At 62.5% G+C, this 22,763-nt stretch overlaps 3 protein-coding genes across 8 annotated transcripts; 1 reads left to right on the top strand and 2 right to left on the bottom strand.

Annotated features, from left to right (window-relative positions):
• Nucleotides 1–1,542: 1,542 nt before the first annotated feature.
• On the bottom strand, nt 1,543–11,363 carry ZNF865 (zinc finger protein 865). Its single transcript, XM_065926757.1, has 2 exons — nt 11,243–11,363; nt 1,543–5,072 (listed from the first exon to the last, which is right to left on the bottom strand). Exon 2 carries the CDS (start codon nt 5,044–5,046, stop codon nt 1,924–1,926), a length of 3,123 nt encoding a protein of 1,040 aa, XP_065782829.1. The 5' UTR covers nt 5,047–5,072; nt 11,243–11,363; the 3' UTR covers nt 1,543–1,923.
• A 1,586-nt stretch (nt 11,364–12,949) lies between these two features.
• On the bottom strand, nt 12,950–16,546 carry ZNF524 (zinc finger protein 524). Of its 4 annotated transcripts, none has more exons than XM_065926764.1 (2): nt 16,474–16,546; nt 12,950–14,014 (listed from the first exon to the last, which is right to left on the bottom strand). In XM_065926764.1, the coding sequence occupies exon 2, from the start codon at nt 13,973–13,975 to the stop codon at nt 13,178–13,180; it is 798 nt and encodes a 265-aa protein (XP_065782836.1). In that variant the 5' UTR covers nt 13,976–14,014; nt 16,474–16,546; the 3' UTR covers nt 12,950–13,177. The 4 variants fall into 4 exon arrangements, with proteins under 4 accessions (XP_065782836.1, XP_065782837.1, XP_065782835.1 ...); XM_065926765.1 differs by lacking the exon at nt 16,474–16,546 and adding an exon at nt 16,368–16,387; XM_065926763.1 differs by lacking the exon at nt 16,474–16,546 and adding an exon at nt 16,127–16,361.
• Nucleotides 16,547–16,638: 92 nt separating this feature from the next.
• FIZ1 (FLT3 interacting zinc finger 1) lies at nt 16,639–21,740 on the top strand. 3 transcript variants are annotated; one of them, XM_065926758.1, is made up of 5 exons: nt 16,639–17,440; nt 17,610–17,769; nt 17,901–18,002; nt 18,309–18,666; nt 19,499–21,740. In XM_065926758.1, exons 2-5 carry the CDS (start codon nt 17,744–17,746, stop codon nt 20,666–20,668), a joined length of 1,656 nt encoding a protein of 551 aa, XP_065782830.1. In that variant the 5' UTR covers nt 16,639–17,440; nt 17,610–17,743; the 3' UTR covers nt 20,669–21,740. The 3 variants fall into 3 exon arrangements, with proteins under 3 accessions (XP_065782830.1, XP_065782832.1, XP_065782833.1); XM_065926760.1 differs by having other exon boundaries at nt 17,610–18,006; XM_065926761.1 differs by lacking the exon at nt 17,610–17,769 and having other exon boundaries at nt 16,665–16,687; nt 17,901–18,006.
• Nucleotides 21,741–22,763: the final 1,023 nt, after the last annotated feature.

Below are 22,763 nucleotides of genomic sequence, written 5' to 3' on the forward strand. Positions count from 1 at the left end.
CCAGGCAAGTCCCCATATGTAAAATCATTCCATGTTCAAAGTCTGGCAGCCAAGTCTTTTTTTTTTTCCCTCCCATGGGCTAAACTAGATGTCTCAGTGGCTCAGATCCAGCGGCTGCCAGCCTCCAACCCCTGCCTCCACGGTCATCTGAGCTCCACTGTTTGGGATTCGTGGCTCTTCAGGAGCCAGTCCCGGACCCTTGGCATCTCCGGGCACACCAATCTATTCAAAACTTGCTGGAACGGCTGGGTTGACTTGGACATGCTTTAACCCTCCACCGGGAATTCAATGCCCAGGTCACCTGGCAAGCTTCCAGGGCTCTGTCCTCCTTTGGGTGTCCTGCTCCTCCCGGGAGCCTGGTTAGCCCCTCCAGTCTGATGTGGAGATTGCGCCATGCTCTCAACCCCCGGGGAGACTCCTCGTCCTTTGCAGCGAGGTGTGCCGTGTCCATGTGACTCACTTTGAGTCCCACACCAGCTCTGTCACCTGCTGGGTCTCTGGCGTTAGAGTGAGGTGGCCACATTGGCTTGCTGCCCTCTCGTGGGTCAAACTGGACTCACCCAGGCGGTGACCCCTGACCTGACTTGGTCTCCAGGTTTCAGTCCTGAGGCACCCGGGACTGTAGGTCCAGGGCTCCTACGAACCTGCGAGGTATCCTTGGAGCCTTTCTTCTCTGGGACCTCAGCATCCTCTTCTGACAAGTGGGCTAAGTCAGCCTCACAGGGCATATATTTCACTGCTCTGAGGACCAAAATGAGGGCTGTGAAAGGGCTTCTAAAGTTCCATTAAGTCACTCTGGAGGGCGACATCCTACAAGTGGGCTGTATAATAAACAGAGCCCTGGCTCACCAGCTCTCTTCCAGCTCATCTGAGGGCAAGGAATGTGTCCACTTCACATTTCCCCGTGTGTGCTAAGTCACTCAGTCTTGTCCAACTTTTGCAACCCCATGGACTGCAGCCCGCCGGGCTCCTGTCCATGGAGTTTTCCAGGCAAGAATACTGGAGTGGGTTGCCATTCCCTCCTCCAGGGGGTCTTCCCCACCCAGGAGTCGAACCCATGTTTCTTACGACTCCTGCAATGGCAAGCGGGTTCTTCCCCACTAGCGCCAGTGTTTCCCCAGTGTCCATCAAAGGACACGGCAGACAGGGGCCTAAGGGAAGAAATGTTGGCCGCGGAATAAACAAACCACTAAAGTATCCTGAAGGGGAAGGAGTCCAGGTAGATGGTCGGTTCCCCAGAGCAGTGCCTTACGTATCTTGTTCTGTGTTCGCGCCACTGGGAGACCCGAGCCTGGACATGGTGAAGGCTCGGCGACTACAGGCTGAAAGAGGAAAAGCAGAGAGAGGCAGGGCGAGGCAGAAGGGGTGGGGAAATCGCCATCCGAAGCCAAAATTCTCAACCTTCTCTTTGTCAGCGCTCGCCCCCGCCCCCTGGGACGAAAGAAGGGATCCCAGCGGCCCTGTTGATAAGATTTATTATTCTCCGCTCTGTACAAGCCGCGTCTGCCCCCCGCCCCCCACCCCCACAAACCAAGAGCACCCAGGCCCCCACCCGTGCCCTCCCGAACCGCTCGCGCTCCGCTGTCCGGCCAGCTTGCCGGGGAAGGGGGGAGTGTCAGTCCAGACCCGGCTCCACCCAGCTCACCGGGGGGCTGAAGGCTGCTGGGGCAGGGCGGCTGGAGAGGGGTACACATCAGGGGTGGACGGAGGGTCGAGTTCAGTGTCCGATAGGAGGAGAGGGCCAGGGAGGTCCAGGTGGAGAGAGGCAGGTCTGCACGACATGGGCCTTGGGGGAGGAGGCTAGTCTGTCTATAGTTCGGAAGGATGGATGGGACGGCCGGCAAGAGGAGGTCCGCGCCCCCGAGGGGCGAGTCCGGGAAGGGACGTCTGATGGGAGTGGCGGAGGGGAGGCACACACCCCGGTCAGGCGTCCTTCCCGGGCAACGGGCCGGCCCCTGCGCCCGGCCCTGCCAGGCCCTCAGCCTTGTGCGCCAGGCGGTGTTTCTTGAGGCCGTAGGTGTTGGCGAACCCCTCGCCGCAGGAGGAGCAGCGGAAAGGCCGGCCACCCTGGTGGGCCGCCAGGTGCTTCCGGAAGTAGCCGGGATCCTTGAAGGCCTTGAGGCAGGCAGGACAGCGGAGCTCGGGCCGCGGCGGCTCGTGCGCGCGCTGGTGGCGCAGCACGGAGCTCAGATAGAAAAAGCCCTTGCCGCAGTGCTCACAGCGGTAGGCGCGCTCGCCCAGGTGCAGCCGCTGGTGCTCCAGCAGGTTGGAGCGGTAGCGAAAGGTCTTGCCGCAGGCGCCGCAGCGCAGGGGCCGCGCCACGGCGTGCAGCCGCCGGTGCTCCGCCAGGCTGGACGACTGCGCGAAGCGCTTGGCGCACACGCCGCACTTAAAGGCGCGCTCGCCCGTGTGCACCACGCGGTGCTGCCGCAGGTACCAGGAGCGCAGGAAGCCGCGGCCGCACACGCCGCAGCGGTAGGGCCGCTGCTCCGTGTGGCAGCGCTGGTGGCGCATGAGCAGGGCCGCCTCCCAGAAGCGCTTGCCACACACCGGGCAGCGGAAGCCCCGCTTCTGCCGGTGGCTGCGCCGGTGCAGCAGCAGGTCGTAGGCGCCAGCGAAGCTCTGGCCGCACAGGCCGCAGCCCAGGGTCCGGCGCACCAGGTGCACGTACTTGTGGGTCACCAGGCCCAGGAAGTGCTTGAAGCTCTGGCCGCAGGTAGCACAGCTGAAGCGCTCGGGGCCCGCGCTGGCGCCCCCGCCGCCCCCGGCCGCCGCGGACCCGCCCGCGTCCTCGCCCCCGGACACCCCGGCCAGTGCCGCCACGGCCGCCCCCACCTCCCCGGCCAGCCCGTTGTCCAGCACGGTGGCTGCGTCGGTGCCGCCGGAGCCCTCCGGAGGCTGGGCGCCGCCGGACGCGGGCGGCAGCAGGCGCTCGGGGGCCGCCTGGTGCACCAGCTTGTGCCACATGAGGTTCTCGATGAAGCCGAAGGTCTTGCCACAGGCATCGCAGCCGTAGGGCTTCTCGGCCATGTGCGCCTCCTTGTGGCTCATGACGTGGAAAAGATCCGGGAAGTGCTCGCCGCAGTCCGAGCAGGCGTAACTCAGCCCGTCCGCGGCGGCCCCGGACGCGGCCGAGCCGCTCGGGCCGGCCGCCCCCGCCGCACCCTGGGCGGCGGGGAGGCCGGCGGCCCCGGCCAGGGCGCAGGGCAGCTGGAGCCGGTGCACTTGTCGGTGGCGCGTGAGGCTCTGCGGGTAGCCGAAGACCTTCCCGCAGAGCTCGCACTTGTAGGGCCGCTCGCGGGTGTGCACCACGTGGTGCTTGCTCAGGTGGAAGGACTCGCGGAAGCGCTTCCCGCACACCGGGCACTGGTGCGGCTTCTCGCCCGTGTGGATGCGCTCATGCCGCTTCAGGGTCTCGCGGCGCCCGAAGCCGCGCCCGCAAATGCCGCAGCAGAACGTCTTGCCAGGCGCGCTGGCGCCCGAGCCCCCCGCCCCTCCGGGGCCGGCCCCACCGAGCAGCAGCGGGTGGGCGCCCAGCAGCGGGACGGGCACGGCGCCATACACCACCGCCGCGGCCGCCGCCGCCGCCGCCTTCTCGCCGTCGGAGGCGGGCGGGTCCGGGGGAAGCAGATAGGGCCCCGGCGGGAAGGTGGGCGCGGGCGGCGCGCCGGGGGCCGCCGCGTCCTTGGGCGCGTCAGGGGCGGCGGGCGGGCCGTGCGCCGCCTTGTGGCGCAGCAGGCTCTGCGGCGCCGAGTAGGACTTGCCGCACAGCTCGCAGGGGTAGGCGGGCCGCGGCCCGGGCGCGCCCGCGTGCGCCGCCTGGTGCTTGAGCAGGTAGGCGGCGTCGCGGAAGGCCTTGCCGCACACGCCGCACGGCAGGCGCAGCAGGTCGGCCGAGTGCGTCTTCACGTGGCGCTTGAGGCTCTCGCGGCGGTTGAAGCTCTTGCTGCACACGGAGCACGAGAAGGGCTTCTCGCCCGTGTGGATGATCTGGTGCTGGTGCAGGTGGCTGGGCTTCTTGAACACCTTCCAGCACAGCGTGCAGGCGAACGGGCCGTCGCCGCCCCCCGCCGCCGCCCCCGCCGGAGGGGCCACCCCCACGCCCGCGCCCGCCGGGGCCGCGCTGCCGTCGGCGGGCGCGGCCGGGGGCCCCGGGGGCGCCGAGGAGGGCGCAGCGGGCGCGGGCAGGCCCAGCGGAGGGAGCGGCGGCGGCGCCGGGGCGCCCGCGGCCGGCGGCAAGTCCTTGTGGCAGCGGCGGTGGCGGATGAGGCTGGACACGTGGTTGTAGGTGCGGCCGCAGACGCCGCACTCGTAGGGCCGCTCGCCCGAGTGCACCAGCATGTGCTGCACCAGATGCGAGGACTGCTTGAAGGACTTCTGGCACACGCCGCACGGGAAGCGCCGCTCCATCAGGTACTTGAGCCGCCGGAAGTAGCCTTTGTCGTCCTTGGCCGCGTCGCAGGCCGCTGACCCCGCCGCCGCCGGGCCCGGCGGCGCCTGCGAGGCGGCGGGGAGTGGCCCGGGGGTCCCTGGGGGCGCGGCCAGCCCCGGCGCGGTCCCCGGCCCCGCGGCCGGCCCCCCACGCTTCAGATTCCCGAACAGGTGCTGGTGGCCCGAGAGGTCCACGATGCCCCACTGCGGGGCCGGGAAGGCCGCGTCGAAGATCGGGGGCGGCGGCGCCCCGAAGGCGGGCGGCAGCGGCGGGTCGGGCTTCTTGGCCTGGGAGGATGACGACGAGGACGAGGAGGACGAGGACGAGGAGGACGACGAGGGGGCCTCGGCCTTGGGCTTGAAGCTGGCCTGGGGCGGGTAGTCGTACTGCGGCGGGGGCGGCTGCGGGGGCGGCTGCGGCGGGGGCCCGGGCGCGCAGGGCAGCGCGGCTACCGCCTTGGCGTGCTCCCCGTACAGCTCCATGGGCTCGAAGCGCTGGTGGTTGAGGAACTCCAGGAAATCGAAGGGGTAGCTTTGGAAGTGGACCCCGTCCTCGCCCCCCAGGCCGCCGCTCCCGCCGCCCCCGGCGCCGCTGCCCGCTGGGTTGGCCTCCATCCTGGGCGGCGGGGAGATGGGGGACCCTGCAGAGAGGAGAGCGGGGCTCAGGAGGCAGGGCTGCACGGGGTCCCCCAGCTGAGGGTGCTGGAAGAACCACACGCACCAACCGCCCCCCCACCCCCACTGTCCGCCCTCGCCCCTCTGTCTCTGTCCTTCCCTTGCACCGAGCAGTCTTCCCCCGGGCTCCGCTGGCACGCTGACCTCTCCCACTCGGCCTGCCGCCTCCTGCCCCCGTCCTCTCTGGCCCTCATCTCCCTCCCTCCTCTTCCAGAGATTCCCCCTATCCCTTCTTCCCGTGGTTCCCACACATCTCCATCCATCCCCAACACCGCCAGCACGCCTTGTTCTCAGACTCTGGTCTCCGGCCCCCTGTGCAAACACTCCCAGGCCCCCAGCCTGGGTCCCCCAGGCCCTCTGCTCTGTAGCCACCACCACACACGCACTAGCCCCAGCCCTGTGCTCCCAAACCCCTCAGGTTCTGCCTTTGCCAAAAGAACAGTTTCTATCAGAGTGGTTAAGAGGGTGGCCTGTGGAGGCACAATGCCACGCCAGTCTCTGTGTGACCCTGGACAAGTTCCTGAACCTCCCCATCTACACGTGGAGGTGACAAATCATGTCCCTGTCTCCCAGGGCTGGGAGGGCCCGACAAGCTACGCTGGGTCGGGTGGACACTCGGGGCCCTCTGGAGGGGATTCTCATCCTCACCCTCGCTGCTGGTAATAGGAACACAAATTCAGGACAAACTGGGGAGGTGGCGCTGGGAGGAGGGCCGCGTGGGCAGGGGCGTTCCTCCACTACCATGTATGAAGGAGACGCTGCTGGCCTGGGAGGAAAAACAAGCTACAGTAGGAAACACGCCGGGCCTGGGTTTAAGCCCCATCCCCGTCCTGACCTATGCTTGTAAAGGGGGCGCTGACCCCCAGGAGGGGGCCTTAAGGGGGCTGGCGCAGGGTGGAAGGGAAAACGCTGGCTGGCAGGGCTCGCCCAGTCCCTGGAGCTACCTATACCTTCATGGGCATCACGCGCCTGGGAGGAGCCTGGTGGCAGGTGGTCCTGGAGCGGGGTTCCCGCCCCCTCCACCCAGCAGTCATTCTCTAAGAACCACCTTTCCAGGACCTCTCCTTCCAGACTGCAGCTGGCCAGCGTCTGTCTGCCCCAACCTATAGTGTCCCCTGCAATTGATCTCAGCCTGACACCCACCAGGGGCCCCGGGAAACGCCTCCACTGAGCAGGTGGAGCGCCACGGGGAGAAGGGCCCGCTCAGTCAGGCGTGCCTCTTAGCCATCGTTCCCCCTCCGCTGGGGCCCGGGCCCTGTGGCCAGCCCACCTCAGGGGTCAGTGGGCCTTTCCGCGCCATCTGCCCCTCTGGCTGCGTCTGTCCCCAGACAGGTGAAAGGTGAGTGCCTCCCCGACCCCTGCCCGGAGGTCAGTATTTTTAGCCTCCAGCTCCGGGTGTCCTTGGATGCGATTCAGCAGCCCATGCCCTTCACACTCTGGTTAATCTGATCTCCGGAAGGGCCAAAGGCGTGGCGGGTGCTAGTGGAAGTCTGTGGGCAAAGCCGAATCCAGGAGGCAGTGCTGGAGTGGGCGGGCGAGGGCAGGGGTCGGGGAGGAGGGGCGAGGGTAGGGAGCGCCCGGTGGGGGCGGGGCCCCGGGATGAAGCCCCACCTCACCCCAAGCGTACAGCTAAGGCTGCGGGGCGCTCCCCAAGGCCAGCACCCTCAGAATCCCCGTGCCGCGCACACACAAGGTGGTTCCCCGAGGAGGAGGAAGGCGAGAGTGGGACTCGGGGGACAGGAGCCTTACTTTGGGGGCGCTCTCTGGGTTATGAGGGGTGTTTCTACACGGGGCTGGGTGGGAGGGGGGTTACCTTCCTGAACACATGGAGTGGTGAGGCGGTGCGGCTGCTCCCTCCTGCCTGGACCCTCGTCCCCAGACCTCACGCCCCCAGCCCTGACCCCCTTGAGGTCTCTGCTTCAGGTCGACGCCACCTCCAGGAGAGGGGACGTGCTTCCCTCGCCCCGCACTCACGCGCCCCTCATCCTGCCGCACTTTTTTCACCAAAGCCACTGCTGCCAACATACTGCGCATATTTCCTCTTGCTGTCTCTTTCCTGTCGGGCCTCCTCGCCTAAAAGAGCGAAGACTTGGCCTGTGTGGCTTACCACTGGGCGCCCAGCGCCTAGCACAGCGCCTGGCACAGCCTGGTTACGTGGTAAATTATTTGCTGAAATGGAATTAAACAGCACCCTCCCACATCACCAGCGGGAAATCAGATGGACAAAAGGAGATGCAGCTAAAGCTGGGCGCAGAGGCAAACTTACAGCTATTGGTGTCTGCTGATATAAATTCGTTGAATAAATAAAGGGATTCGACTGTGCTGACCAGAACTTACGGGGGCGGGGGGGGGGGGGGGGCGGCATTTAGCAGAGATGGAGCTGATATTGTCCAGGTATGCCCAGGAGGACGAGTTCTGGTGGGAATGATGTCGTGAAGAGGGCCTCCAGGGCAGGTGAGATGCCAAAGGACTGCGGCTGAGAGATGCAGGTGGTGGGGCTAAGGGACAGAACTGACTGGGCTCACAACTATTTCCACTGGGAAAGGAGCCACGTTTCCTGTCTCCAGGGACCCGAGTCTTAAACTGCTGTCTTTCTAAGGGGAGATGTGTGGTGGATTTCATGCAGAGTGGCCTGAGGGGGGGAGCCCCACCCAAGGGGCAGGAGTCCCACAGAAACCACAGTCACAGTCCTAATGACTCGTGTTTGCTGCCTGACGGGTTTCACGTGAACCATCACCCTGATGCCTCCTAATGTCCTGTACATTACTGGATCCATTGCACAAGGAAGGAAACGGAGAAGTGGCAGGGGTCACTTCCCCAAGGAGGGGAAAGCAAGTATTGGATCCCAGGCCCCTGATGCCCAGACCTGTGGGCCCTGCTGGTGCAGTAAAGCTGCCTTGTGATGAGATTCTCCTCTGTAATGCCAACAGCAATGACACAGTAACGGGGAGCCCTGGGTGAGTGCTTCCTACATGGCAAGTACCCTTTTAAATCCTTCATATGTGTTGACTCATTGAGTCTTCCCAATAACCCTAGAAGATGTTTCAGATTATTAACCCCATTTTACAGAGGAGGAGACTGAGGGCCCGAGAGGTCAATTAATCTCCTAAAGTCACACCACCACCAAGTGGCAGGGCCAGGAGTCGAAGGCCAGCGGTGAGGTTCAAGAGGACATGATGTTATCCTCACAACATGCTGTCTTTATCTTTTTCTTTTTTTTGTGGTAACACCTCATGGCTTGCAAGATCTTAGTTCCCTGACCAGGGATGGAACCTGGTCCCCCTGCAGTGAAAGCATGGGGTCCTAACCACTAGACCACCATGGAATTTCCATGCTGTCTTTCAATATTTCTCTCCAAAATTAAAAAAAGCCTTCACTCCACTTTGTACTGGAAATACACTCTGCCCATTCACTTTGCTGCCACACAACCCCAGGACTAGCCACTGGCATTTACTCAATGTTAACCAGCACTGCACTGTTTTATGTGCCTTCTTCCAATCAAACCTCACAACAGACTCGCAAGATAAGCACTACTGGGACTTCCCTGGTGATCCAGTGGTTAAGAATCTGCCTTGCCATGCAGGGGAAGTGGGTTCAATCCCTGGTCGGGAAATAAAGATCACACACGCCGCAACTACTGAGCCCACATGCCACAACTAAGACCCGACTGAGCCAAATAAATACAAAAAAAAAGGAAAAAGATAAGCTTTATTATTGTTCTTACTTAGTAGACAGGAAGACTAAGACCAAACCATGTCACGGTTGCTCCTCTGCTCAAAACCTGCAGTGACATCTCAAAAGAGGTCAGAGAAGACCTCCACAGCCCCAGCTGCCTCCTGGCAACTCTGGCCTCATGCTGGCTCCATCACTGCTCCAGGGCCTTTGCATGGGCTGTTGCTTCTGCCTGGAAGGCTGGGACTCCCATACACACAGCTCTCTCACCCCCTCATCTCCTTCACATCTTTGCTCAGATGCTGTCTTCTCAGCAAGGTGCTCCAAGACCACTGTAACCTGTCACCCAGAGCAACATTCCTGCTCACCCCAGCCTCCTTCCTTCTCTCCTTTCCAGTCAGTGCATGCGTGTGTGCGTTTGTTACCCTGTGGACTGCAGTCCGCAGGGCTCCATGGGGATTCTCCAGGCAAGAATACTGGAGTGGGCTGCCATACCCTCCAGTCAGTACCACCAAGGTATGTTCTATTTGTTGCTGGACTGCCCCTCCAGGAGGTGGGCTCCAAGCAGGCAAGATTTTGTATCTGATTTGGTCACTGGTTAGCACTTAGAACAGGGCCTGCCTCAACAAACATGTTAAATGAGTGAATGAATGAGGTCTGGGGAATAGGGAGTGGTCTGCTCAGAGATACAAAAAGGCTAGTGAGCTAGGGTTCATGCCCTTAACCATTTCACTCCCGGGGGAGGGGAGCATTAAGGAGCCCCCCCCCCCCCCCCGGACCCCCGGGGGACTGCAGCTGTCCAGGAGAGGAGTCTACACACAGGTTTAACTTTTTGGTGCTGGGGGGACGGATCTCTTGAAAGAGGCCTTCCTGCCGCCACCTCTGACACTGCAGCCCCTGTGACTATGCTCTGACCCCGCTGTATTTCCTTCACACAAACATCTATATTTTGCTTTTTAATTGTCTGCCCCAGAGGTGGCATATGCACTCCAGGAGGACAGGGGTTTTTGTCTGTTTTGTTCTCTGCTGCATCCCCAGTGTGTAGCAGGTGTTCATTAAACAGTTGTTGAACAAAGGGAAAGAAGGAACAAATGAAGAACGCTCTGGGCTCCACGGAGCTGACCAAGGCCAGGAGACTGGTCACAACGCCCTCACCTCTAGGGCCCTGTGAGATCACACCGTTTCCCTGCTCATCCTCCCTTCCACTCCTCTGCTCCAACCTCACTGCCTCCCCTGCTGCCCCTCCCATCAGCACACTCACAGCAACCTCAGGGCCCCTGCCTGGAACAATTCACCCAGACCTTTCCATGGTGAGGCAGCCTGTGCTAATTCAGGTTTCACCTCTGAAGTAGCTCATAAGGCTCTCAGAAAAATCCAGAAAAACAGCACCGATCTTGTTTACTTGCTTTTGATCTGTCTCAACCAGACTGTAAAGACCCACAAAACAAAGACTGTATGGCTCTCTCCCCTTCACGCTCTACACCCTGGACCTGGAACAGCAAGTGCATGTTCGTTCAGTGAAGAGTGAATGAATGAATGTCCAGGGGAAGAGGCGGCCGTTGCCCAATGAAGCTGGGTCTTCCTTGGGGAGTCCAGGAGGAGGGGCGTGGGGAGAAGCTGCAGGTGAGGATGGGAGCTGTCAGGGCCAGGGGAAGAGCTTTGAGGGGAAAGCCTCACGTGGGGCGCCGTTCCCTGGGAGGACCCCAGACAGGCGCTGACCCCGAGGAGGGCGGGGTGGCGGTGTTTCAGGGGAGCCTGGGGCTAAACTGGCAGCTATTCCTATCTGAAAGGGGGAGGATGTGAGTGTGCGAGCACAACTCTAGGGGGAGCTGTCTAGGGAAGGGGGAGTGAGGGTGTCGGTCATCGAAAGCAATATTCTCAAGGGGGATTATTGCGGGGGGGGGGGCAGAAAAGGAAAAAAGGTATTTTGAGCCGCTGATCAGAATGCAAAGTATTTTTACAGTAACGAAGGAGGCGTTGGGGAGGGGGGTGGTTAAGAGCTTTGGGGCTGTTGTGCGTGGACAGAGAAAATAGGGATCTGCTATAAAATACTAATATCACACTCTTACGAAGCAACCTACAAGAATACCAAAGGGAGGGTTCACGGACAGCTGCTCCGCACGGGGACGGGCAATGCCGATGGCATTTGGGGGGCTGTCCTGCTGGAAGCAAAGATGGGGGGACTGTAGAAAGGGAACCTATGAGAAAACCTTAGTGGGGGGCCCTGGCAGCAGCTGAGGGATCGCCACGAGTGAGGGCGTTCTGGTAGCTGCCCTGCACGGGGGGCGGTAATGGGGCGCTATCCGGAGTAGTCTTCTGGGGGAGAAGTCATGGAGGGGGCCCCCCAGCGAGGGCCGGGCGCGAGAAGCACTGAAAGGAACGCTCTGGGAACCAAGGCGGGCCAGGGCGGGACCCCCCGCCCACGCTGCCCCCGGGCCCCCGGGCCACGCGCCCCGTCACTCACCGGCGCCGGGGTCTCCGCCGGGAGGAGGCTGAGGAGGCGGAGGAAGCGCCGCCGCTCCGGGGAGACCCGAGGGCCCGACCGGAAGTGCCGCCCCCTCCCCCTCCCCGGCAGCCCCGCGCCGCCCGCCTGCCCGCCCGTCCGGAAGCGGAAATCGCGCCCGTCTCCGAGGCGCCGGCGTGGAGGAGCGGAAGGGGGAGGCGGCGGCAGAGACAGGGAAGGGGAAATGCGCCTGCGCGCTGGCTCTGGGGCCGCGGGGACCGGGGAAGCCGGCTCCGCTTCCGGTGGGCGAGCGGAGCGCAGTGCGCCTGCGTCCTGTGCCCCCGCCCCTTCCTAGGGCACCGCCCACACGCCCCTAGCCCCTCGTTAAGCCACGCCCCTTATGCAAAATTAACACATAAGCCCCGCCCCATCCACGACGGCGCCTCTTTCGGCGTTTAATTATCATAGTCCCCGCCCACCGCCTCAGAACCCACCCTCCTCGACCCAGCCCTAGAAGTCTACCCCGTACTTCCCTGTCTCAAAGGTCCCGACTCTCTGGAAGCCCACCTCTCCCTCGTATCCCCCGCCTCTCGGAGCTTCTTGGGCCGAGCCACGCCCCTGCGCGTGAGCCCCGCCCTTTCCGCTCGCAGTATTTAAGCCCCCGCCTCTCTCATCGCTTTCACGCTCAATTGTTTCCCACTTCCAAAACATTTCCTGAAGTCAGGGGCTCTGAAAGTGTGACTTGAATACCTGCAGCGGCGGCGCCACAGGAAATTAGTTAGAACTGTAAATTCCCAGGCCCCTTACCCTAGATTCCCTGAATCACAGACCCTGGGGGTAGGCCTAGGAACCTGCGTTTTAAAACACTTCAGGTGATTCTGACGCAGGCTGAAGTTTCGAACCACACAGCTTCACCACATTTTACACGGCCCCTCACGTATACTCGCTCTAAGCCTCGCCTCTAACTCAGCCCCACCTCAAGCAGCTAAGCCCGAGTCTCTCCAGCCCTTCCTCCTAAGCTCTGCTTTCCTCTGGGACTCTCCTTCGGTACTCCTCTCTTAAGGACCCCCTTCTCTCCCCTTGGCCTGAAGAGCAGTTATATCCACCGCTCAGCATCCTCAAAGTTCAAGTCCTACCTGTCCCAACACCTTGCTCTCCTGCAGTTTCCCCTTGAAGCCCCTCCCGTCAGATAAACCCCCTATCCATTCCCTCTTAACTCTCAATTTCTGCCCACCAACTCGCCCACCCGTTTAAGCCCCTCCCCGACCTCAGCCCCCTTACCCTAGGCCCCGCCCACAGCCGTCACCTAACTGTGCAGCGTCCTGAGCTCTGCCGGGCCAGGTCACTCCTTATCTACTTAAGCCCTACCAAAGTGGTCAGTCCAGCACGCAACCCTTAGTTTTGTTGTTTCTCTGCAAACAGCGCCAGAACAAAGAGATGGGCCAAAGTGGTGGCTATAGGATTTCCAGGAATCTGGTTAGAATGACGCAGGGGACAGGGACCCGGGGTCACGTTTGCACGGAAGGTCCTATGTTTTACTTGAGTGGACATTTAGGGGGGAGTGCTTTGGGGTCCGCTGGAGATGGGAGTGGCGGCAGAGGCTTCTCTCAACCCAGTCTTCAGCGCCAAGCTAATGAAGCGCATGGCATGGGGGTGGGGCAGCGGCGGAAGGACACGGGAAGGGAGAAGGCGGCCAGCCCTGGGACCGTGAGGGAACACACACCAATGGGCAGTAGGCAGAGATTTATTTCCACAGCCCCTGCCTCCACAGGCCTGTCAGTCCGCTGGAGGGTGGTAGAAGGCAGCAGGACCCAGAAGCTGAGGTCTGCACCCTCAGCCCACTCCCAGAACGGGAAGACCACCAGACAAGGTGTCCCGGCCTCGCTGCCCAGGCCCCGCACCCAGGGCACGCCCAGCTCTAAGCCTGGCCGGGGGAGCGGTGGCCGGGGGTGTGGGTCAGGCCAGCTCTTTCCCCTCCAGCTCTTCCTCCTCGTCGTCGGCCCCTGCCGTGGCTGGGATACCGTCGTCGTCCCACGGTGCTTCAGGCTCTGGGTCCGGAGGACACAGAGGTGCCCCCATGGCCTCGGGGTGCTTGCGTTTGGCGTGGCGCCGGAGCGTGTTGGTCTCCATGAAGCGCAGCCGGCACACCGTGCACTGGTAGGGGCGCTCGCCGGAGTGGACGCGGTGGTGGTGGGCCAGCTCGCCCGCCTCTCGGAAGCGGCGGGGGCAGAGCGGGCAGCGGAAGGGCCGCAGGCCCGCATGGATGTTGCAGTGCCGCCGCAGGTGGCTGGACCGCTTGAAGGTCTTGCCGCAATCCTTGCACTCGTGCGGCTTCAGCTCTGAGTGTGAGATGCTGTGACGCTCCAGGTCGGAGAGGTAGGGGAAGGCCCGAAGGCACACCGGGCAGAAGTGCGGCGCCTTCTTAGGGCCGGGACCGGAGCTCACGGGCCCGCCAGCCACTGACCCTTCGGAGACCGTGTAGGGCACACCCTGATCATCGATCAGCAGGAGATCACTGCCATCGCCGCTGCCCCCGGGGGCGTTCACCCCCTGTGTCAGGGGGGGCTCCTGCTCTGACTTGGCTGGGCGGCCCCGCTTGCGCGGGAGGGAGGCCTTGAGCGTCCGGTTGGAGGACGTGGCCCCCCCAAGACTTCGGCCTCGGCGGCCCCGGGGAACAGGAGGAGATAAGGCCAGAGGTTTCTCTTCTTCCTCAGCCAAAGGCGAAGGCCACGGGTCTGGGCTGGGGGTGTCCATTGAGCAGTGGGGGGCTTGGGTCTGGGCACTGGAGCCGGGCTAAGAGGAGAGAGGGGCAGCCGTCAATGCAGGGTGGTCTGGAATAGCCCTAGTCCCCCAGACAACTTCCTGGGTTCCAGTCCATCGACCAGGGCATGGCCGACATCCGCTTGGACACGCAATTAAAGCCAAACTAGTGGGTAAAACAGTAGGATAATTCTGTACCAGTCGCTAAACACTTGAGCCCCACAGGCATCTCCCAGACGTCCCTAACTCCTCCTAGACATTCAGGGTCAAGGAGCAAAAATAAAACTCTTCCTGGGGTGACAGAATCCAACTGAGGGTGCAGGCCAGTGTTTGAGCCTCAGAACAGAGAGAAGAGCCAGCAAAGTCTCAGAAATGTTTTATCTCTCTTCCTGACAAGGTGAAAAGGCCAGAGAAGGGGGCGGGGGCTCAGGACGAAGAAAAAAGAAAGGGACTTGTCCCGGGTGACATGTGCTCCTGAGCTGGGAATGAGGATGTATGTCAGAGCTGTTATGAGCCTGGGCTCTGGAGCCAGAGGTTTGATCAGAGCTCAGGGGCTCAGATTCCTGAACCTGTCACTCACTCTCTGTGTGGTGGCCTTGGGCAAGGCGTTCACCTCTTCAGGCCCCAGCTAAGCCTTTGCAAAACATGGTATTTCCACCTACTCGCACAGATGTGCCATGAGGATGATATACATAAAGTGCTCAGTACACAAGGGGCTTCCCTGGTGACTTAGACTGTAAAGAATCAGCCTGCAACGCAGAGGACCCGGGGTCCATCCCTGGGTAAGGAAGATCCCCTGGAGAAAGGAATGTCTGCCTTCTCCAGTATTCTTGCCTGTAGAATCCCAAGGACCCAGGAACCTGGTGGGCTGCAGTCCCTGGGATCGCCAAGAGTCGGACACGACTGAGCGACTAACACTTTCACACACAGAGGTCCTTAGGAAATATTAGCTCTTATTATCATGGCTTGTAACTAAGCTTTACACCAACCCTCTGAATAAGGGTATATCACCTCCTTTTTGCAAACGTGGGAAACGAAGGCACAAGTTGCCAGCTCCCTCTGCTGGTAAGCGGCCGGGTCAGGACTTGATCTCAAGGACCCCAGTCAGTGTCTCGGAGTGGTAAGTTTTAGGCCCAAGCGACCTCATGAGGTCCCTTAGCCCTAGGTTTGAATCCAGCTCTGCTGTTAACTAGCAAGTGGCTTTGTCTCTCCGAACGAGTTCCCACCTCTGTAAAATGGACATAGCAGGGTTGCCGGTTGTAACAAGCACCAATCTAACATCAGCAACACCACCAGGGCCTGGGACCAGGGGACTAGAGTGTACTAAAGTTAAAGGCGAGAAACACAGGTGCACCCCATTAAAGCAGGCACCCTGACTGAGACCCACCGAAGGGCAGCCACTTTTCCGTAACCACACGGCTCCCTCTGTTGGGAGTGCCTAGGCATGAACCCGGGTCTCTGGAACAAGGCCCAGACCCTCGCCCTCCTCCACCCCGGGCGCAGGCGCGCGCTCGGCCGGCGGCCCCGACCGCGCGGGGCGGGCCCTGCGGGGGCGGCGGCCAATGAGCGGCGCCGAGCCGCGGACGGCTAGGCCGAGCCAGGAAGGGGGTCTGCGCGCGCGCGCGGCCAGGAGGGCCGGCTCGGCGGGGCGCGAGGTCGGCGCGCGCGCCTCCGCGGTCGCGCGAGCCGGAGCAGGTGGGGGGCGCGCTCCAGGCGCGCACGGCCCTGGGCCTCCCTCGCCCGCTCCCGTCCCCCCGCCCGGGCCCCCCGCCTCTCGGGTACCTCATTTGCATGCCGCCTGGACTCGCGAGTGTGCGCGCGCGGGGGCGCGAGGCCGGCGCGCCGGAGGGGCGGGGGAGAGGGGGGCCCTGCCTCCCGGCGGCGCGCGCGCGGCCCCGCCCCTCGGAGAGGACGCCCCTCCCCCACCCCCCGCCCGGCCCGGCCCGGCCCGGCCCGCGGGGAACAAAGGGCACGCGCTGGGTCCTAAGGGCAGGTCACGTCCCCGTCGGCAGGCCGCTCCTGCACACCCATCGCTCTCGCTGGCCCCGAGCGGGAAAAAATTACCGCAACAACACATCCTACATAAACAGAAATATCGTCCTCCCACAAAGGACCCAGCCGGGTGACCCAATCAAAGAAAGGTACCAAAAGGAGGAGAAGCGCGAAAATGGCGGCGGGTTCCCGTAGTTAACATGGCGCCCGATGGGCTTCAAAACCCACTGGAAGACTAAAGCACAAGATGGAGCCCGCTCTTTCCTCCTGTGTCTGTCGCAGGCGGCGAACTTCAATGTCTGTCTTTTCCTGATGCAACTCGACGTCCTACCCAGGAGAAGCCTGAGGCTGCGACGAAGGAATCAAATCTGCCCTCATATTTTTTAACACCCACCAGCGTCGACAACGCCGGGATGACGCTGAGCGCTCGTAGCTTGTTGCCCTTAGTCTGTATGGCGCCGAGGGTCGCCTTAAGCCCCGCCCCCTCCCCATGCCCTCACCCAAGATGGCGCCGCCCCGGCTTCTCTACCCTCCAGCAGCTGGGAAAGGGACGGGAAAGAGGGAGAAGGGAGGGCGGCGAGGAGGAGGGAAGCCAAGAAGGCGGGAGGAAGGGGGAGTGAGGGGGAGAAGGGAGCCGAGGCGGAAGTCGAGGGGCCCCCCGGGTGGAAGTGACGCTACCCCCGCTGCCCAAAATGTCGGCGCCCAGAGGGAGGTGTAAGTAATTAAAGAGGAAAGCCGATTGACTTTCCCCGGCCTCCCGGGGCCGCCTCAGGGCTCCAGAAACCCCGCTCCGAGCGAGCAAGGTGGACTCGCCGGGCCGCGGGGCCAGCCAGACCTGCCCCCGCCCCGGGCTCCCGGGCCCGCACCTCTCAGGGACAGGGGGGAGGGGCACAAAAGCCCGGCTCTCGGGGCCTGGGTCCCAGAGCGGACTGGGGAGGGGGGGCCAGCCCCGCGGGCGACTGGGTGGGGAGGAGGCGGGGCTTAGCGTCGCCGGGGCGGAGCGATGGCTGCGAGGAGGCTGAGTGGGCGTGGCTTGGGGGAATGGGCAGGACTGGGTGGAAGTGGGAGGAACTTGGGCAAGGGGCGAGGTTTGACGAAGGGGCGTGGCCCTGGGAGACTGGTAGGCGGGCCCTAGGTTGAAGGGTCCTCCACTGGGGCTGAGTGGGGAAAAGGGTTCAGTGTGGAGGTGGGAGGAGCTAGGAGAAGGGGTGGAGTTTGTCTATGGATGAAGCTGTCAGAAAGTGATGGGCATAGTGGAGGGGGGTGGGGTTTAAGCCTGTAACTTGGGGGCGTCTTTAGGGGAAATAGCAAGTCTTTATAACTGCAGGTGAAATGACTTAGAGAAGATGGGGAGGGCGTCAGAGAGGAACGGCTGAGGTGGCAAGAGAGTGAGAGTGATGGGGCCTTGGAAAGAAAGGGGTTTACATAAAGCCTGCGCTTAAGGAAAAAGTGAGCGGGATTTAGTAGGTGGATCTTTTTTTTTTTTTTAAGATTTATTTATTTGTTTTATTATATAGATAGGGATGATGTTGTTTAGTTGCTAAGTCATGGCCGACTATTTGTGAGCCCATGGACTGTAGCCCGCCAGGCTCCTCTGTCCATGGGATTCTCCAGGCAAGACTACTGGAGTTAGTAGGTGGATCTTGGAGAAGAGATGGAGACTTCAAGAGGAAGCTCGGAGGAATTTAGCAGACAGCAGTTAATCAAAACAGCTTAGCTGTTGAGTCTTTGCTGTGCGGTCAGTAAGCACTTGGCGGTGTGGCCACAATTATGCTTAGTCCTCACCACCTCCTGAGGTAGGTCCTCCTAGTATCCTATTTTGCGGATGGAAATAGAATCGGTTGGTTTTCTCGAGGATAGTCATGGTCACCCTGGAAGGTTGATTCATATGCCCTTAACCCAAAATCTTTTTTCTCTCATTGGCTAGCAATGTCAGCCTTCCTCCGAAGATGACTTTCATCTTCAAAGAAGAGAGGGGGTGGCTTTCAGAAATACAACAGGCTTCAGGAACAAGGAGACTTTGGAAGGAGTAGGTGGGGCCTGAGCGCGAGTGGGCGGGGCTTAATCACAGTGGGTGGAGCTTGGAGCAGGGTGGAAGTCCAGCTTAGAAGTGATTGGGAAGATAGGTAGGTGAGTGGTGGAAGGTGGGGAATCCCAGGAGAGTGGGAGGGGTTTTAAGAGCAGTGGGCGTAGCCTTTGACAGATGGGCGTGGTTTGGGAGGTAGTTCGCTGGATTTCCAGGGACAAGTGGCAGGTCTCTGAGTCCAAGGAGCCTAATTGGCGAGGCTGATGGGGAGGTGACTCCCTCACCCCGCTCCATGTCTCCCTGCTCCAGAGAGAGCCCCCACCCGCCACTGCCCTCGCACCGCGCCGCCATGGATGACGCGCCGCTGCCAGCGCCCCCGCTCCCCGCCCGGGCCCCAGCCCCGGCCCCAGCTCCGCCCGCTGCTGCCCCCCGCGTTCCGTTTCACTGCAGTGAGTGTGGCAAGAGCTTTCGCTACCGCTCGGATCTGCGGCGCCACTTCGCTCGGCACACTGCGCTCAAACCCCACGCGTGTCCGCGCTGTGGCAAGGGCTTCAAGCACAGCTTCAACCTGGCCAACCACCTGCGCTCGCATACCGGCGAGCGACCCTACCGCTGCTCCGCCTGCCCCAAGGGGTTCCGAGACTCCACCGGCCTGCTACACCACCAGGTGAGTCCTGCAGGCCGGCCCTAGGCTGGCCTCGCTGTGCTGTGCCCTCGGAGCCCCGGAGACCCACTGTGGGCGACAGCAGACAGCTGGCCCCTGAGAATATTTCTCTCCCCCTCCCTCCCTCCCCATCGAAGCATCCTGACCAGTGAAACCAGGAACTAAAACATTCACAGTAAATTTGCCCCTTCCCCTCGCCCGTGCTTCTGCTCATATGCCAGCAACTTTGTGTTCATCTTCCCGTACCGTTTTCTAAGATAGATTTACCATATATGTCCTTAATTCCTTTACTCAGCAATTATCTATCAAATGATTCCCCAGTTCCCAACCCCGGGGCTACCAGGATGAAACCAATAACGTCCATGCCTTCGGAGAACTTACATTCCATTGAAAGTGGCCCATCGCCAGGTAGACAAGCAGCAAATTCACAGGCGAGGGTGATCTAGAAAGGCAGAGATTTGGGGAAGGAAGTTAAAACAGCAACAGCACTAATAACCACCTGCTATGAAGGAGGAAAGGGGGAAGAACTCTGGGCTACCAGACAAGGTAGGAAGGGCAGGGCAAGGTGATGCTCCAGCTGAGACCTGAAGGAAGAGCAGGAATTCGCCGTGGGAATAGCATAACAGGCAAAGGGAACAGCCAGTCCTGAGGCTGGAGGGACCAAAAGAATGCGGACAATGGCCGGACGCAGAGAATGAGGAGAGGGTCGCAGCTGGATCCTGGCCCCGTGGACCTGGCCGGAGGCTTCCCCTGCGTCCCCGCTGGGAGGCCAAGACTCTGTTCCCTGGGCCAGACGCTCCGCCCTGACGCCGGGCTCTCCCTCCTGCCCTCGCAGGTCGTCCACACTGGTGAGAAGCCCTACTGCTGCCTCGTCTGCGAGCTCCGCTTCTCCTCGCGCTCCAGCCTGGGCCGCCACCTCAAGCGCCAGCATCGTGGGGCGCTCCCGTCCCCGCTGCAGCCCGGCGCAGGCCTGCCCGCCCTGAGCGCGCCCTGCTCGGTCTGCTGCAACGTGGGGCCCTGCTCTGTGTGCGGGGGCGCGGGGACGGGCGGGGGCGGCGCCGGCGGCGAGGGTCCAGAGGGGGCAGGCGCCGGCGCGGGGAGCTGGGGGCTGGCCGAGGCCGCGGCGGCCGCAGCGGCGGCCTCCCTGCCCCCGTTCGCTTGCGGCGCGTGCGCGCGGCGCTTCGACCAGGGCCGTGAGCTGGCGGCCCACTGGGCGGCGCACACCGACGTGAAGCCCTTCAAGTGCCCGCGCTGCGAGCGCGACTTCAACGCGCCCGCGCTGCTGGAGCGGCACAAGCTGACCCACGACATGCAGGGCCCCGGCGCGCCCCCAGCGCAGGCCTGGGCCCCCGGGGCCGCCGGCGAGAGCGGCGAGGTTCAGCCAGCCTGGGACGGCGGGTTGCTCCTGGGCCGCGCCGGGGGCGGCGTGCCCGAGCTGGGGGTGCTGCTCCCCGAAGGCGGCGGCGAGGCGCCCGCGGAGCCGTCGGAAGACACGCTGTACCAGTGCGACTGCGGGACTTTCTTCGCGTCGGCGGCGGCGCTGGCCAGCCACCTGGAGGCGCACTCGGGCCCCGCGGCCTACGGCTGCGGCCACTGCGGGGCGCTGTACGCGGCGCTGGCGGCCCTGGAGGAGCACCGGCGCGCCAGCCACGGCGAGGGCGCGGGCGGCGCGGAGGCGGCGGCCGCGCCCGCCCGCGAGGGGGAGTCCCCGTCCGGGGAGCCTGCGTCCGCCTCGGGCCGCGGCAAGAAGATCTTCGGTTGCTCCGAGTGCGAGAAGCTGTTCCGCTCGCCGCGCGACCTGGAGCGGCACGTGCTGGTGCACACGGGCGAGAAGCCGTTCCCGTGCCTGGAGTGCGGCAAGTTCTTCCGCCACGAGTGCTACCTCAAGCGCCACCGGCTGCTGCACGGCGCCGAGCGGCCCTTCCCCTGCCATGTCTGCGGCAAGGGCTTCATCACGCTCAGCAACCTCTCCAGACACCTGAAGCTGCACCGGGGCATGGACTGACACGGCCGGGCCGTGCGCCCCGCCGTCCGACCTCCCCTCCCCGGGGCGCTGGACTCAGGTCCTGTGCCCCGGGGACCTAGGGACCACGAGGGAGGCGCCCCCCACTGGCCCTCCAGAGCCAGGCACGGGCCCTGGGAGAAGGGGACCCTGGCTGGAGGCCGGGGGACCACCTAGCCCCTGCACGGGCCCCTGAGCTGGTGGGTGGCAAGACTAACCTCGGGGTCCTGGGTCTATTTAGAGACTCCTAACCTCGAGCCCCTGGAACACGTGCTGAGCACCCCCATATCAATCGGCCTCTAAGCTGTGGGGAGCTGGGGATGACAAAGGGGTCTCCATAAGTCCTCCTCCTCTTGAGGGCCCTAGTAATTAAAGATGGGCACGCCCTTCCCCACCCAAGGAAAGACTGCCCCTCTTCCTAAGAGCCATCATTCCAACCATCTAGAGCTGGAGAATGTGGAACCATTTCCCTGGATTCCCCCCCCCCCCCCCCCGCAAATGCTATCCACCAGGAGTCGTCACTGGTGCCCCCAGATAACAGATATAGCCGGAATCTGCCTCCTCCCCTGTCACTTAGACCCTGTGTGGAAAGAGGACCAGGGTAGTTGCCCGGTCTCGCTCCCCTACTGCGGAATGGATGGCCCCTGATGATCTTCCCCGCCCCTCAAAACATAGAATAGGCTGGTTCAGAATCCGACCCCGCTCCCCCCCGTAGGATGGACTGATCCGGATCCACGTAGACTCCAACCCCTGTCCACTGGAATGGGCGGTGCTGGTTGCGGCCTGCACCCCACCTCCTCAGAGCAAATACCACAGACATTCCTCCGCGCCCTCCAGCGTGGGGGCCGGGCCACGTCATCTCCCGCTCTGCGAGCTCAAGAGTGGGGCGTGGGGTTCGCCGGGGCATCCCTCTCGCTCTGCTGTAGCACCTGTCAGTCTTTCCATATCTGTCAGTTTGTCTGTGTTCTTCCCAGCGCCAAGGGGAAGGGGGGTTTGGCTGGGGGGGTGTCCCCTGTGAGCCTCGACCTCACCCCACTCCCCAGCTTCTCCTGGACCCCAATAAACGCCGTCCTTTCAGCCGCTCCCGTCTCAGGTCCTGATCCTTGGCTTTTAGGGACGTGGGGGCTTCTCCCTCCCTGAATTGGAGCAGGGAGACAGACAAAGACAGCTTTCCTTTCGCCGGAGACATTTCGAGTCCTCCACTCCCTCACAAAGACTGCCTGCCACCTCGTGGCATGAGGGAATCTTAGTTTCCCGATCAGGGATCGAACCCGTGTCCCCTACACTGGGCGCGTGGAGGCTTAAGCAGTGGACCGCCAGGGAAGTCCCACTGTATGACCCTTTTAATGTCAGGGATGGTCTAGATCTCATCCGAGTGGAACCCTGCCTCTGAAAGACAAAATTCACCCTCAACGGATGGATATGCCCCCTGGGACCAGACGCACCCTTTAGAAACCCTCAATCCCACAGGACACGCCCCCTAAACACCTAAAGGCCCCGCCCCTTAGCTTCTGTGTCCCAGGCAACCAAGTTTGTCCCTTAGCATCCTTCCGCTAGATTGGGATCCGCCCATCTGAGAGTGAGCAGACTTTCCACACTGTCTTCTACACACTAGATTTTAATCCTGTACTGAGTGCCAGGCACTGTAATTCCCCCTGGGGATCCAGCAGCGAACAAAATTACTCCCTGAGAAAACAGGTGGCTGGACTGTGTCACCTTAGGTGGAGTGGTCTGGTGGGGGAAGAGGGGGCGGGGGGGTGCTTCTCTGCAGAGGCGACACCTGATCTGAGACCAGAAGGGTGAGGAAGGGCCGGCCAGGTGGACAGCTGGGCCAGCCCAGGAGGGGAGGGGCTGGTGAGAGGAGGTGGAGTGGTGAGCAGGAGTCAGGGCACGCAGACCCTGGGGCGACACAGACATCTGACTGTGCTCCGTGGACGCTGACAAGCACGACTGCAAGTGTGAAGGGATGCGACTGCTGCTGCACTTTCCAAGGGTCCCTCTGGCCCGCCGCTGGGTGGAGAAGGGGGCTGAGGGAATGCAGAGCAGGCTACTGCAGTCCACCAGGAAAGAGACGTGCGGGCTTGGAGCTGAGCGGTGG

Source organism: Muntiacus reevesi, chromosome 2 (assembly GCF_963930625.1).
Source record: "Muntiacus reevesi chromosome 2, mMunRee1.1, whole genome shotgun sequence".
Lineage (NCBI taxonomy): Eukaryota > Metazoa > Chordata > Mammalia > Artiodactyla > Cervidae > Muntiacus > Muntiacus reevesi.

Bases quoted from the DNA above. Each gene is read 5' to 3' on its own strand.
- ZNF865 (XM_065926757.1), bottom strand. From the start codon at position 5,046: ATGGAGGCCAACCCAGCGGGCAGCGGCGCCGGGGGCGGCGGGAGCGGC.
- ZNF524 (XM_065926764.1), bottom strand. From the start codon at position 13,975: ATGGACACCCCCAGCCCAGACCCGTGGCCTTCGCCTTTGGCTGAGGAA.
- FIZ1 (XM_065926758.1), top strand. From the start codon at position 17,744: ATGCTTAGTCCTCACCACCTCCTGAG. The intron at 17,770-17,900 runs GTAGGTCCTCCT...CTCATTGGCTAG, and splicing joins AGTCCTCACCACCTCCTGAG to CAATGTCAGCCTTCCTCCGA. The intron at 18,003-18,308 runs GTAGGTGGGGCC...TCCCTGCTCCAG, and splicing joins ACAAGGAGACTTTGGAAGGA to AGAGAGCCCCCACCCGCCAC.